Source organism: Ahaetulla prasina, chromosome 4, assembly GCF_028640845.1.
Source record: "Ahaetulla prasina isolate Xishuangbanna chromosome 4, ASM2864084v1, whole genome shotgun sequence".
Lineage (NCBI taxonomy): Eukaryota > Metazoa > Chordata > Lepidosauria > Squamata > Colubridae > Ahaetulla > Ahaetulla prasina.
Genome location: NC_080542.1, coordinates 11,812,436 through 11,828,297, shown reverse-complemented (window position 1 = coordinate 11,828,297; position 15,862 = coordinate 11,812,436). Strand labels below are relative to the sequence as shown.

Genomic DNA, 15,862 nt, shown 5'->3' with positions numbered 1-15,862 from the left:
GCTCTTCAGCTTTGAAATGGAGATGAGCACCGCCCCCTAGAGTCGGGAACGTCTAGCACATATGTGCTAGGAGAACCTTTAACTTCTATTCTATTCTATTTTATTCTATAATTAACAATCTAGACCAGTGTTTCTCAACTGTGGCAAATTTAACATTTGTGGACTTTAAGTCCCAGAATTCCTCAGCCAGCATGGATGGCTGGGGAATTCTGGGAGTTAAGTCCACATTTCTTAAAGAATAGAATAGAATAGAATAGAATAGAATAGAATAGAATAGAATAGAATAGAATAGAATAGATGGAATGGAGAATAGAATAGAATAGAATAGAATAGAATAGAATAGAATAGATGGAATGGAGAATAGAATAGAATAGAATAGAATAGAATAGAATAGAATAGAATAGAATAGAATAGAATAGAATTTTTTATTGGCCAAGTGTGATTGGACACACAAGGAATTTGTCTTGGTGCATATACTCTCAGTGTCAATGTTAAGAAGTAGTGCAAAAACAATAATAATAATCCAGATGAGAGCATTAGAATAAGAAATCAAATTTTGCTGGGCTGCCTGTGACATTGGCTCACAGTCGAAGCTAACCTGAATCCTAAGGCATCCTATTATGGTTTAATGCAGGGGTCAGCAACCTGCGGCTCTGGAGCCGTATGTGGCTCTTTCATCCCTCTGCTGGGGCTCCCTGTCGCCAGTCAGCTCCACAATTCATAGGGCATTCGATTAGGACAGGTAGAGGAAAATGGATGCCATGATAGGAGGAGACTCTGTGGTGGGGGAACTGGATTTCCGGTTGGGTCTAGAATTGAATGCGGGGGGTGGGGGGAACCCTTCAGTTAGGACCTTTGTGGCTCTTTGAGTGTTTAAGGTTGCCGACCCCCTGGTTTAACGTAATGTGTGAAGCCAGTCTCAAGACTTTCCAGGAGCGATCAAGTATAGTTGAGCAGGTGGCCAAGAAACACTTTTCATGGAAGCCACAAAGAACTGGGTGGGATGCAGGGTGGCAATTTTGTTAGACTTTTGTTTGCTTGCTTATTGGAAAAAAAATATTCCCTTTTCCGGAAGGGGCTTCACGGACGGAATGCCGGGACCGCTACTTTTGGATATGGCTGGACAAGTCTGCATTGGGGCAAAATTCTTGGAGTTACAGTGTCTTCAGTAAGTAAACGGGCCGGTAAGGATTTAGGTAGCGTTTAGGCAAGGCTGTTTTCTTTCTCAATGGCAGAAAGATTTAGTGCTTGCTCGTTCCCTTGTTCCTGAGTTGGAGTTAACTAAAATAGACATAATAAATTATTATAGTCCCAAAACCTTAGTGTAGCCTCAGTAACAGAATAGCAAAGTTGAAAGGGACCTTGGCGGTAGTCTATGGCAGGGGTCTCCAACCTTGTTCCCTTGAAGACTTGTGGACTTCAACTCCCAGACTCCCTCAGCCAGCAAAGCTTTCAGGCAAATGGCTTTCCCAATCTCTTCTTGAAAAACTCCAGGGTTGGATCACCCGCAACTTCTGGAGGCAAGCTGTTCCACTGATTAATTATTCTCACTGTCAAGCGATGTCCCAAAGGTGCTTTTTCAAGAAGCAATCGGACTTGCTGGTTTTTCTTTGAAGACCTTTCGCTTCTCATCCAAGAAGATTCTTCAGGTTCTTGGGTGATGTAGTGTCCCCCTCCCCCTCCGATGACCGGGTCTAGGAAGTCCGTATCAAGTGTGGCAACGAAGCCTCTGCAGCTCGTCAAATTCCTTCCAGGTTTCTCAGGGCAGGCAGGAGTCCAAGTTGTGACTTCAGCGATAGCAGCAAACTAGATGAGACTTTGCTTGACTCAAGGTTGGAATGCCAAAAGCAAGTCCTTTATATAGGCTGTGGGGTGTGGCTCCATGACTCAGCATTTATCCAGGCCTGCTCCTCCCTTCCTTCTGCTGGCGTCGCCTCTCAGATCTCCGGAAGTGAGGATCCTCCCACTCTGAATTGTCTCCAGCTGTCTCTACTGTCGGCATCTGGGAAAGGGAGGGGTCAGAGGGAGCAGGTCCGGGTAATTGCACCACTTGGCTGACCTCCTACTCTGACGGCTGTGTCGAAGGAACACACACTGTATGAGTGAGCTGTCTTGGGCTTATCTGTTCGCTCCTGACATCCCCTCCGAGCATGGGGCCGGGGCCAGGGGCTGGAGGCATGACAGGCCGTTCATCTTCATTATCAGACTCGGAGTCTGATAACAGGCCCAGGAGGAGATGGGAGGGGCCCGGCTGAGGAGGACGAGGCACAACAGATGAGAAGCGAAACGTCTTCAAAGAAAAACCAGAAAGTCCAGTTGCCTCTTGAAAAAGCACCTTTGGAACAACCATGACCTAGATCAGTGAGGGCTAACCTTTTCCGGATGTGCCCCGCCCCTACATGCATCCCACCCAGTGGTGGGTTACAATTTTTTTTTTTACTACCGCTTCAATTGGGCGTGGCATGGCTTGGTGGGCATGGCTTGGTGGGTGTGGCAAGGGAAGGTTACTGTAAAGTCTCCATTCCCTCCCCAATCCAGGGGAAGGTTACTGCAAAATCCCCATTTCCTTCTGATCAGCTGGGACTTGGGAGGCAGAGAATAGATGGGGGCGTGGCCAGTTAGAATTTTTACTACCGGTTCGCCAAACTACTCAAAATTTCTGCGACCGGTTCTCCAGAACTGGTGAGAACCTGCTGAAACCCACCTCTGATCCTGCCCCCACATATGCGCGCACACACACACACAGGCCCCCCCTGCACACGCCCCACCCCCTGCATGTGCGCGGCAGAGAGCTGCCGACCAGCTGACTGATAATCTCCATAGACACTGTCAAGAGATTTTTCCTTAGTTCTAGGTTGCTTCTCTCCTTGATTAGTTTCCACCCATTGCTTCTTGTCCTGCCCTCAGGTGCTTTGGAGAATAGCTTGACTCCCTCTTCTTTGTGGCAGCCCCTGAGATATTGGAACGCTACTATCCTGTCACCCCCTAGTCCTTCTTTTCATACACCATACCTATTGGGATGGGATGGTGCACCTCAAGAGTAGAAGACGCTACAGAACTGGCTTGGATAATGAATTTGTTTCTTTGTTTTCCTAGATGAACTCGGCAAGCGTATCTCTGTGACTGATTATATCGCTACTCAGTGCGGGTTCACCCATGGCGTGGACCTCTATGGAAACCCAGAAATCCGTATCTCATTCCTGGCTTGTTTCGTCCGCAATCTGGTAAGACCTATGCCCTATCCTGCTTGAAGCTGGGTTGGAGAGTTCATAAACCAGATTCTGTGCAGTGGTGAAATGTAAAATTTGTTACTGCCGGTTCTTTGAGTGTGGCTTGGTGGTGGGGGGGGGGCGAGGTAATGTGACTGGGTGGGCGTGGTAAACTTTTTTTTTTTTTACTTTTAAAAGCATTTTTTCTACATCCTCTTCGGCCAAAGAGGTTGTAGAAAAAATGCTTTTAAAAGGTTCCTCTGACGATCCCAGCTGAGTTGCCTTGATCGTCAGAATCTTTTAAAAGCATTTTTTTTTTTTGGCCGAAGAGGTTGTCGAAAAAATGCTTTTAAAAGGTTCCTCTGATGATCCCAGCTGAGTTGCCTTGATCGTCAGAACCTTTTAAAAGCATTTTTTTGGCCGAAGAGGTTGTAGAAAAAATGCTTTTAAAAGGTTCTGATGATCCCAGTGGAGCCGCGCGATCATCAGAGGTTTTTTTTTTTACTTTTAAAAGAATTTTTTTGGCCAAAGAAAAAATGGTTTTAAAAGTTTTTTAAAAAAAACAACGCTGATGCTCGCGTTGCTCAGCTGGGCATGGACCGGGTGGGGGGGCAGGGATTTTTGCTACCAGTTCTCCGAACCACCCGCCACCATCGCTATCGGATCGGGCGATTCGGTCCGAACCGGGAGCATTTCACCCCTGATTCTGTGGTAATGAGGGGCACATGACATGGATTTTGTAACGTTAACTAACCTAGTTTGGTTGTACTTTAATTTGACTTGTTTTCTCTCTTTTAAAATGATCTTCGGGCTCGCTACAGATTTGAAATGTAGGAATAGCTTTTAAGATTCCTAAATTGAAAAGAAAAAAAGTTTGTGGATACAAATTGGGGGGGGGGGTCTGGTTTATCTCTTTCGTGAACTCTGAACCACCTTTTCCCTTACCATTGATGCCCCTTCTGACATCAGACCTCATTTTAATGTGTGATATTACGGGATGCAAACATGTAACCTGTCTGACTCCATGGAACCGATTTCCTATGCAAAGGGGAGGGTTACGTTTATCCCGCCCAATCAACTTTCCTCTTGCATTTCCTTTGTTGCGTCAGCTATAAAAAGGAACGTAAGGTGGGCCTTGAGGTTTTCCCTTTTCATAGAGTGATCCCACTTTATCAGGGTATTCTAATAAACTGCTTTTAAATGATCGTCTGACTTGGCTGCTTGTTGGGAAGGTAAACTGAGGCAGAACCTGGGGCCAGATTTGTCTATCGGTATGAAGAATGGAAATCTTCCTCAAGAAACCAAAGGGCCTGTTGAGACTTTGGGGGGTGGAGGGAAAACCAAGGATTTCCTTGGAGAAGGGGCTACAAAGGAAATTTGAAAGCTTAAGGCTGGATTGGGAATTTTAAAACCCATAAACTTTGCCAGTTGGCCTGGGCACCAAATGGAAGTGGCTGCTAGATTGATGGCAGCCTCTACAGACCCCTCGCTCTCTTGTTTTCTACAAATCCATCTTTTTCCTTATCATAATGATGCAACAAGGGGACGCGGTGTCTCAGTGGCTAAGACGCTGAGCTTGTCGATCAAAAGGTCAGCAGTTCGAATCCCTAGTGCCGCATAGTGGGGGTGAGTTCCCGTTACTTGTCCCAGCTTCTGCCAACCTAGCAGTTCGAAAGCACGTGAAAAAAATGCAAGTAGAAAAATAGGGACCACCTTTGGGTGGGAAGGTAACAGCGTTCCGTGCGCCTTTGGCGTTTAGTCATGCTGGCCACATGACCATGGAGACGTCTTCGGATAGCGCTGGCTCTTCGGCTTTGAAACGGAGATGAGCACCACCCCCTAGAATCGGGAATGACTAGCACATATATGTGAGGGGAACCTTTACTTTTAACGATGCAAGTCCTGTGTTCTTACTTCATTGTTTATTTTATTCTATTATTTTACCTCTATTGTGTTTACACCCCTTTCATTTTCTTCTTTTTCATTATTGCAAGCCGCTTAGAGCAGGGGTCTCCAATCTTGGCAACTTTAAGACTTATGAACTTCAACTCTGGGAGCTGAAGTTCACAAGTCTTAAAGTTGTCAAGGTTGGAGACCCTTGGATTAGAGTAACCCCACAGAGTGGGGTGGGAATGGAGATTTTGCAATATCCTTCCCCAGGAGTGGGGAGGGAATGGGGATTTTGCAGTAGCCTTCCCCTGCCACACCCAACAAGCCACGCCCACCAAGCCATGGCCACAGAACCAGTAGTAAAAAAAATTTGGATTTCACCACTGTTGGGGATGCTAAATCAGAAAGAGTGATGAATCCAGACGTTTAGTGCTAAGGTTGCTTCCTGTTCTGTCCCCCTCCCCACCTCACATAGAAGAACGCAGGAGCGAGCGTCTAACAGTCATTTATTCTACAACCGACCTGAATTTCCTTTGTGGATAAAAGACTTGGCAGCTACAGTTCAAATGCCTGCCAAGTTCCTTATCACTGGGAGAGACGGGAGTCCACTTGTCCGTAGGCCGTTGCCGGGGCAGCCAAGAGTACACAGAATAATTCCTTCACACAGTCCAAGCCTTAACTCAAAAACAACCGATCCGAAGTTCATGCTTTGCAGTTTTTGTCCGTTACAGGGGCTACAGATCAACTCCACCTGCTTTTATCCCCTGTGGGATGTGGCTCAGTGACTCAGCACTCTCTGGGCCTGCCACACCTCTTCCTTTGCTGCGCACGCTTCTTTGCTGCGCACCCCTTCCAATGCTGCCTGGGATCAATCCAGGATTGATCCTCCTCACCCTCTGTGGGGGCTCCAACACGCCTTCTTCCTGGCCTTCAGCTGGCACCTGAGGCATTGCCAGAAAGGAGGGACCTGGAGAGGGAGGCCTTGTCGGCTCCTCCCCTTCACTCTCAGTGTCATCCTCCTCCATGGGAACAGGCTTGGGAGCCGGAGTCACAACACTTCCAAAGCTGGGTTCTTCAACACAATTGAGACTTTTTATTCACAGCAAATACTTTTTAAATCCCCTTCCTCAGTTTGACCAGGATTTCAGCCTCCGGCTCCAGGTGGAAATTACCAACCTAGATAACATAACTGCTGCTTATGAAGTGTCCATGAATTGTAACCTTGATGCCTCGTGGAGCCCTCGTGAGATTGTTTGTGAGGAAAATTACATGGAGGTGAGTACAATAAGGGTGCTAACATAATTTATTGATGTAACCAGTGATGGGATTCAGCCAGTTCGCACCTATCCGGGAGAACCGGTTGTTAACTTTCTAAGCAGTTGAGAACCGGTTGTTGGAAGAGATCTTATTTTGTTTTTTTTCCACTTTACAGGGCTAATCCTGTAAGGAAGGCAGAAAGGAACATTCTGGTGGTGTTTCTAGCCTAATCTTTATTGCCTTGCTTACAGAAACTGCCTTTCTGGTTAACCCTTATTACATTGTAACAGCTAAGGCAAAGTACCCCTCAACATGAGTAACATTGAGTTGGCCACGCCCACCCAGTCACATGACCACCGAGCCATGCCCACCTGGCTGGTCATTAGGGTAGAGAACCGGTGGTTAAATTATTTGAATCCCACCACTGGATGTAACTGATGGAAATGTATCAATGAGAGATCTAGGACTTAGGAGAAATTTCCTAACAGAACAACCAAACGGTGGAATGACTTGCCTCCAGAAGTTGTAGATGCTCCATCACTGGCGGTTTTTAAGAAATTGGAAGGCCATTTTGTCTGGAATGGCCAAGGATCGCCTGCTTCAGCAAGGGGTTGGACTAGAAGACCTCCAAGGTCCCTTCCAACTGTGTTATTCTGTATTCTGAGGGAGATGGAGAGATGGGTATTCAGCTGCTAATGTTGCCTTCATTCCAGGTTTCTGTCCAGCGAGCCGTCCCAGGAATAGCAAGCGAGGCCTGGAGCGAAGATTGGACGGCTGTGTGGCCTGTGGTAAGGATGCTGGATGCAGTGGGTGTAGAGTTGGATTAAAGTTGGGATATGTCAGACCTGCGACAATTTAAACCTCCAGATACAAACGATCCTTGGCTCCATTTGTTGAGAAAGCTATAGTGTTATTAGAAATCATGTGTATTGCAGTATTGCAAGGCCAGAACCGAGAATCGCGAACCAAAATCCCCAAGTTCTATTTTTCCCCTCCTTTAAATGTTACTGCCCAGTGTAACCAATGAGGTTCAGCAAGATGTTTTCATAAAGGTCAGTCCAAGTGTAGTTTAGTATGCAGCTCTCCCCTTCTTCCAGCTGGGTGACCTTGAGGCAGCGTCTCAAGAAGGCACAGAGACTTACTTTCATTTCCCCGAGTATCTCCCCTCTCCGCTCCCCCTCCCCACAGTTCATGGCAGTCTGTCAGCGCATAGCAGCAAAGCACAAGCAAGTATAAGATGGCAGCTGACAGGGTAATAGAAAGGAGAAACTTGATACTCTTCTTTGGTGTAATTGATGCTGGCTGAGGAATTCTGGGAATTGAAATCCACACACCTCCAGTTTTTCAAAGTTGAAGAACACTGAAATAGACCCCAAGATCCTCCAGGTGTGGGGACTTCAGCTTCCAGAATTTTCAGCAATGGGGTGAGTGGGAAATTTGGGAAGATGGCGTTTATATTTCTTTAGGATACTTGATTTAGAGAAGGTCTCATTTTTTCTTTGCCTGTAGAGATACCACTACAGGCTTATGTCAAGATTCTGGCTTTAGAGATAGAAATAGCTGTGTACGAGTGAGAAGGAGACATCTTTGGTTCTGGCAGCTGCCATAGCTTCACAACATCTGTCTCCAGATGTCTGAGGCACCACAACATCTACCGGTATATTGGTGGCTTCACTGATCCATGAACTTCCTGGCAGGAATAGCAATAGCACTTAAGAGTTATATACCACTTCACAGTGTTTTTACAGCCCTCTCTAAGCGGTTTACAGGGTCAGCCTATTGCCCCCAACAATCTGGGTCCTCGTTTTACCGACCTCGGAAGGATGGAAGGCCGAGTCAACCTTGAGCCTGGTGAGATTCGATCTGCCAAATTGCTGGCAGCTGGCAGTCAGCAGAAGTAGCTTGCAGTACTGCACTCTAATCACTGCGCCACTGCGGCTTTTCGGAAACTTCATGAAAGCTTGTATCTCCTAGAACAGGGTCGGCAACCCGCAGCTCTGGAGCCACATGTCGCTCTTTGGGCCCTCTGACGCAGCTCCCTGTCTCATCACTTGTTGGCCCGCTCCTCGCCCCTCTTATTTCTTTTTTGGACTCCAGCCCGTAGCGGCAGGAAGCGAAGGCTGCCTTACGCGCAAATGTGGTGCGAAGGCAGGTACAGGGCCGCTTTGCTCCTGCACGCCTGAGCCAGGAGCATGCGTACGCACGGGGAGACCCTCCTTAAGCGAGTGCCAAAGCACAGCAAAGGCGGGCGTGGGGTGGGCGGCCGCTTGTTTAGGAGGATTTTAACAGGACGCAGCTTCTCTTGTGCGCTAATGCTCCAGCCATCGCCTTGCTGTGTCATCCCCCATGCCCGGCAGCTCTTCAGCCGAGCACGGAGGGCACCAACTCCAGCCGAAGGGACAGGACGTGAAGGTTGCCTTACACGCAAATTGTCGTGTCCCACTCCTCCGCTGACGGCCGGGTCAGGGAAATCCGAATCAGGCTTGCCTCTGCAGCTCTGCCCAAAGTCCTAGCAAAGTCCTCAGAGCAGGCAGGAGACCAGTAAGTGACTTCAGCAAGATAAGTTCGACTTTGCCTGACTCAGAGACTGCCAGAAAGCAGATCCTTTATATAGGCCATGGGGTGTGGCTCCATGACTCAGCACTCATTAAGGCCTGCCCCTCCCTTCCTTCTGTTGCCTCCGCCTATCCAATCTTCTGATGCGAGGGTCACTCCAATCAGCTGTTGGTAATAAACCCTCCTCAGGCTCACATGCTGTGGAGGAGGGGGAGGGGTCTAGCTGCTCCGTTTGCCTGGGCATGGAGTCAGGGCTGGGGCCGGGAGGCATACATTCCTCCGTGTTCGGGAGCAGATAAGAAGGCCCCGGCTGCTCTGAGGGCGGGCAAGACACAACACAAATGTGGCATGAAGGCAGGTAAGAGGGCTGCTTCACTCCTGCACTCTCTAGCGACCCTCCTCCTTCTCCTTCTCTGTGACCATCTGGCCGGCTGTAGCTGTCGTGTCCCACTCCTCCTCTGACGGCCGGGTCGGGGAAGTCTGTATCAAGCGTGGCCACAAAGCCTCTGCAGCTTTGCCAAATTCCTGTCCGAGTTCTCAGGGCAGGCAGGAGTCCAAGGTGTGACTTCAGCAATCCAAGTTAGACTTTGCCTGACTCAAAGAATGCCAGAAAGCAGATCCTTTATATAGGCCATGGGGTGTGGCTCCATGACTCAGCACTTATCCAGGCCTGCCCTCCCTCCCTTTTGCTGACGTCGCCTCTCCATTCTCCGGAAGCGTGGATCCATCCACTGCATCGTTTCGTCTCCAGCTGTTGGTAATCTCAGCTCATGGCTGGCTTCAGGTGCACATGCTATCGGGGGGAGGTTTGTTTGCTTGGTTTGTCCGGGCATGGTGCCAGGGCTGGGGGCTGGAGGCATGCCAGGACATTCTTCTGCACTATCAGTCTCTGGCTGAGATAACAGGAGATGAGAGGGGCCCGGCTACGGAGAGGGGGGCGAGCGAGGCACAACAATAGCTGAGCCCAGAGCATGTGCATGCACGGGGAGGCCCTCCTTAAGTGAACCGCTGCCCGCCCCACAGGCACCTTTCCTCAGCTTTGGCGCTCACTTGAGGAGGGTCTCCCCATGCGTGTGCATGCTTCCGGCTCTGCCCCAACCGACCAGAGAGTCACAGAGGAGAAGGATGGTCGCCGGAGAGTGCAGGAGCCAAGCAGCCCTGTATCTGCCTTTGCGCCACATTTGCACATAAGGCAGCCTTCATTTCCTGCCACTTTGGGCCTCCTCGCTAGGCATCCTGAGGAGGGTCTCTCTGCACATACACACGCTCCTAGTTCAGCCACAGCCGGCCAGGGGGGTCACGAGAGGAAGGTGGAAGGAGGAGGATGGTTGCCCGAAGGGTGGGGGGGTGTCGTGTCCCACTCCTCCTCTGACGGCCGGGTCGGGGAAGTCCGTATCAAGCGTGGCCACAAAGCCTCTGCAGCTTTGCCAAAGTTTTGTCAGAGTTCTCAGGGCAGGCAGGAGTCCAAGGTATGACTTCAGCAATCCAAATTAGACTTTGCCTGACTCAAAGAATGCCAAAAAGCAGATCCTTTATATAGGCCATGGGGTGTGGCTCCATGACTCAGCACTTATCCAGGCCTGCCCCTCCCTTCCTTTTGCTGATGATGCCTCTCCATTCTCCGGAAGCGTGGATCCCTCCACCCTCCAGCTGCCGGTAATTCCAGCTCGTGACTGGCTTCATACTCCTCATGTTCACATGCTGTGGGGGAGGGTTTATTTGCGCAGCTTGTCCGGGCATGGTGGCAGGACTGGGGGCTGAAGGCATACCAGGCCATTTGTCTTGCTCGGTCTGTTCGGGCATGGTGCCAGGACTGGGGGCTGGAGGCATGCCAGGCCGTTCGTCTTCATTATCCGTCAGGAGATGAGAGGGGCCCGGCTGCAGAGAGGGGGGCGGCCGAGGCACAACAGGGGGAGAGAGACAGACACACACACACACATACAGAGGGGAGGGGAGAGAGAGGAAGAGACAGAGACACATACAGAGTGATACATAGAAAGGGGGTGTGTGTGTGAGAGAGAGAGATACAGAGGGAGAGAGACAAAGTGGGGCGGAAATAGGGGAAGATAGGGAGAGAGACAGAGACAGAGATACAGAAAGAGGTGGGGAGAGAGATATAGAGAATGGTTTTGTGGCTGGATAGGCGTGGCTAGGGGGGTCATGTGACTGGGTGGGAGTGATTGTTGTGATCTGTCAGCAGCCTATGGAGCTGGCAACAGAGTCAGACAGCAATGAGGGTGAGGTGAAGCCAGGGCCATCGGGAAGTGAGGTGTGGACTCCACAGCCTCCAGAGACTGATAGTAGTGAGGCAGAGGAACAGGAGGAGCCTGTTCCTAATGCACGCATGAGAAGAGCACCCAGAAGGCAAGAGCAGCTCAAGCAGAGAGGAAAATTCGGGAGTAGGGCCAAGAGATGATTGGCCCTCCCATAAGGCTTAAAACAGACCAGCACCGGCATTTCAGCTTTGCTGGAAAATAACGTTGTAGCTGTGTCTTCTGCTTCATCTATGTCTTTGTTTTTGTGGCTTCTGGACATTTGCCAGGAAGGGCCTTTGGCTGTTTGCCTAATTGGACTAAGGTTTGTGAGATAACTGAGGAATTTGTGTTGGGAGGCATTTGTTTTACTTTGAGTTGAACGACGCTGGGAATGAATAAAGTTTGTTTTTCCACGGACTATGTTTATTACTACCTACTTGGGCCAGGGTCACCACAGTGAGTGAGATCAAGTTGGCCATGCCCACCCATGTTTTGGGGCTCCCGGTGTGTTTTTCTTCTGTGGGAAATGGGTCCAAGTGGCTCTTTGAGTGCTTAAGGTGGCCGACCCCTGTTCTAGAAGGCTCTGTAGCACACCATTAATTCTCCCTACGTCAACAGAACAAGCATTGCATTTGATGAACGTGGCATGCAACACAATTCTGCAATTATCGCACCTTCCTCAAAACATCTAGAACCACATTTTCTTTACAAGAAGTACTGTTTAAGCTTCAAGCAGGACCCTGGATCTCTGAACGTCTCCTTCCTTTCTTCCCTCATTCTCACCTGTGTTTCTCCTTGCAGGCCCAAGGGGCTGTGAACCAAGTCTGGCAAGTAATTTTCCATTTCCAAAATGGCTCCGTTCAAGACATGACGGCTACCGAAGCGTACAGCTTGGGCTACGGCTTCAATACTACAGCCACTCGTGTTCTCTTCCGCACCCCTTACGGCAGCCAGCAGACCGAAGTGGCTATGGTAAGGGAAGGTCCAAGCTTTGCTGAGGTTCAGAACTTCAGATCTGGTGGCAGAGAGGTGGCTGAGATAGAAGCTGGGCGTTGAGAGATTGCAAAACTGACTCTGGTTTCGTTCGTGGGTGGGCTTCAAAAATTGTAGCAAGGGCTTCTCTGCCCGGTTGCTGGGTGGGTGTGGCCATGGTGGGTGTGGCCTCGTTGGCCTCCTGCACCACAGTGGAGGGGAGGTTTGTCCTCCCTGGGCTCCAGAGACTTTTTATTGTGGTCCTCCAGCAGCCTGTGGAGCTGGCAATAGAGTCAGACAGTGATGAGGCTGAGGAAGAACATGGGCCAGTCCTGGAGGCTGGGGAAGGCCCAGATGAGGGCTCTGCATCGGAGGCAGAGGTGGGGCCAGGGCCATCAGGGAGTGAGGTGCGGACTCAAGAGCCTCCAGAGGCTGACAGTAATGAGGCAGAGGAACAGGAGGAGCCTGTTCCTAGTGCACGCATGAGATGAGCTGTCAGAAGGCAAGAGCAGCTCAAGCAAAGAGGACAACTTGGGGTAGGGCCAAGAGATGATTGGCCCCTACCATAAGGCTTAAAAGACCAGCAACGGCATTTGGGCTCTTTGCCGGAAAACAATGTTGATAGAATTGCTCCTTGTCTTGCTGCATTTATTTCTTGTCAGCATCTTCCGCTTTTGAACTTTTGCCAAGAAAAGCCTTTGGCAGTTTGCCTAATTAGACCAAGGTTGGTGATAAGACTGAAGACTTGTGTTAGGAAGAATTTGCTTTGATTTAGTTTGGACGACGCTGAGAATGAGTTTAATTCTTAGCTGTTCTAATAAAGTCTGTTTGTTTTCGAACTGATTGTGTCTACTGCTACCTACTTGGGCCTGGATCACAACACTTTCCTCAAGCCTCCAGGAGGATGAAAATGACCTCCCCAGGCTCCAGAGGCTCTCTGGAGGCTGGAAACGGGTTTACCGAACTTCCGGTAGGCCCGTTTTTCGCCCTTCCTGAGGCTCCGCATGCAGCCTGTACTCCGCATGCAGCCTGCATCCAAAACGGGCCACTTGGGGACTCCTGGGAGGGGTGGGGTCGGGTGGGGTGGGAGGGACCAGCCAGGAGTGAGATTCGGGGGGGTTCTTCAAACCACACAGAATCTTAGCTAGAGGTTCTCCCAAACCCCTGCGAACCCCCAGCAGCCCACCCTTGGTTTGGTTCACCCAACAAATAAGGTGAACGGGTGGCTGGTTTATCTTGCTGCATGAACCGTAACATGGTTAGTTTCTGGTTTAGGATATTCTGTGATCAAACCAGGCTTCCAGCAATGAAGAGACACACAGGTTGTAGCGTCCAGATACTCCTTTCATTACAACCATTCGTTTAGTGACCCTCGAAGATATAATGGCACTGAAAAAAAGGGACTTATGGCTATTTTTCACCCGTGTGGCATCCCCGTAGTCACACGATTTAAATATGGGAGGCTTGGCAACTGGCAGGTATCCATGACGGTTGCGTGTGACCTTCTGATGAGGAAAAGTCAAGGGGGCAGCCGAGTCACCAAGCGACGGTGTTACTAACTTAACCGCCCTCAGTGACTCTCTTAACAACCATGGAAAGAAAGGTTGTAAAATGGGGCAAAACCTCAGCCAAGGTGTGAAAAGCTCATTGGATCTGAGTTGCGAGGTGTTAGCACCTGTCGTGTCCCACTCCTCCTCTGACGGCCGGGTCTGGGAAGTCTGTATCAAGCGTGGCCACGAAGCCTCTGCCAAATTCCTGTCAGAGTTCTCAGGGCAGGCAGGAATCTAAGGTGTGGCTTCAGCAACCAGATGAGACTTTGCCTGACTCAAAGAATGCCAAAAAGCAGATCCTTTATATAGGCCATGGGGTGTGGCTCCATGACTCAGCACTTATCCAGGCCTGCCCCTCCCTTCCTTTTGCTGACGTCGCCTCTCCATTCTCCGGAAGCGGGAATCTGTCCACTTTTCGTCTTCCTGCTCAGCTGCCGGCAATTCTAGCTCGTGGCTGGCTTCATGCTCACATGCTATAGGAGGGAGGTTTGTTTGCTCAGTCTGTCCGGGCATGGTGCCAGGGCTGGGGGCTGGAGGCATGCCAGGCCATTCTTCTTCACTATCAGTCTCTGGCTGAGATAGCAGGAGATGGGAGGGGCCCGGCTGCGGAGAGGAGGGCGGGCGAGGCACAACAGCACCAGGATAAACTCTGCCTCTTGGCTGTTCCTTCCATTGTAGGTGCAGGGCTTGGAAGTGGAAATGGCTCGAACCAAAATCTTCTACAAAGAGTCCTGGTTGATCGTAATAGTGGATACTGCTGTGGCCTGTCCTGTCAGTAAGTCATTTGCTTTCTTTGTTTACTTGACACGGTATTTAATAGATGAGAATATGGTGCTTTCATCCTTAAACTGTGCGTTGTGGTTGACCCTCCCTTGCGTCCCTCTCTTCCGCTTTTCCTTCCTCTTTCTACTTTTTCTTCCATCCTCTCTCTTATCAGCCCTGTCTCTCCTTCCTTCCTTCCCACTTTTTCTTCTCTCCTCCCTTCCTCCATCCTTTTTCTTCCCATCACCCTCCCTCTCTTTCTCTCCCTCACTCCATCCCTCTCTTTCCTTCCTTCCTTCCTTCCTTCCTTCCTTCCTTCCCACTTTTTCTTCCTTCCTCCTTCCTTTTTCTTCCCATCTCCCTCCCTCTCTTTTCCTCCCTCACTCCATCCCTCTCTTTCCTTCCTTCCTTCCTTCCTTCCCACTTTTTCTTCCTTCCTCCTTCCTCTTTCTTCCCATCTCCTCCCTCTCTTTCCTCCCTCACTCCATCCTCTCTTCTTTCCTTCCTTCCTTCCTTCCCACTTTTTCTTCCTTCCTCCTTCCTCTTTCTTCCCATCTCCCTCCCTCTCTTTCCCTCCCTCACTCCATCCCTCTCTTCCATCCTTCCATCCTTCCTTCCTTCCCACTTTTCTTCCTTCCTCCTTCCTTTTCTTCCCATCTCCTCCCTCTCTTTCCTCCCTCATTCCATCCTCTCTTCCATCCTTCCATCCTTCCTTCCTTCCTTCTTTCTTTCCTGCCTTCCTCCCACTTTTCCGTCTTGCCTGTTTCTTCCCACCTCCTCTCTTCTCTCCCTCACTCCATCCCTCTTCCTTCCTTCCTTCCTTCCTTCCCACTTTTCTTCCTTCCTCCTTCCTCTTCTTCCCATCTCCTCCCTCTCTTTCCTCCCTCACCCATCCCTCTCTTCTTTCCTTCCTTCCTTCCTTCCCACTTTTCTTCCTTCCTCCTTCCTCTTTCTTCCCATCACCCTCCTCTCTTTCCTCCCTCACTCCATCCTCTCTTCCTTCCTTCCTTCCTTCCTTCCTTCCCACTTTTCTTCCTTCCTCCTTCCTTTTCTTCCCATCTCCTCCCTCTCTTTCCTCCCTCACTCCATCCTCTCTTCCTTCCTTCCTTCCTTCCCACTTTTCTTCCTTCCTCCTTCCTTTTTCTTCCCATCTCCCTCCCTCTCTTTCCCTCCCTCACTCCATCCCTCTCTTTCTTTCCTTCCTTCCTTCCTTCCCACTTTTTCTTCCTTCCTCCTTCCTCTTTCTTCCCATCACCCTCCCTCTCTTTCCCTCCCTCACTCCATCCCTCTCTTTCCATCCTTCCATCCTTCCTTCCTTCCCACTTTTTCTTCCTTCCTCCTTCCTTTTCTTCCCATCTCCTCCCTCTCTTTCCTCCCTCATTCCATCCTCTCTTCCATCCTTCCATCCTTC

At 49.8% G+C, this 15,862-nt stretch overlaps 1 protein-coding gene across 1 annotated transcript in view; it reads left to right on the top strand.

Annotated features, from left to right (window-relative positions):
• The first annotated feature begins 903 nt into the window (after positions 1-903).
• The window catches only part of LOC131197906 (uncharacterized), a 43,744-nt gene continuing 28,785 nt past the window's right edge, over positions 904-15,862 (top strand). The window contains exons 1-7 of the mRNA XM_058182409.1: positions 904-957; positions 1,027-1,168; positions 3,097-3,224; positions 6,231-6,374; positions 7,070-7,144; positions 11,969-12,139; positions 14,368-14,464. Coding sequence (XP_058038392.1) covers positions 904-957; positions 1,027-1,168; positions 3,097-3,224; positions 6,231-6,374; positions 7,070-7,144; positions 11,969-12,139; positions 14,368-14,464 — 811 coding nt within the window. The remainder of the gene's footprint in view (positions 958-1,026; positions 1,169-3,096; positions 3,225-6,230; positions 6,375-7,069; positions 7,145-11,968; positions 12,140-14,367; positions 14,465-15,862) is intronic.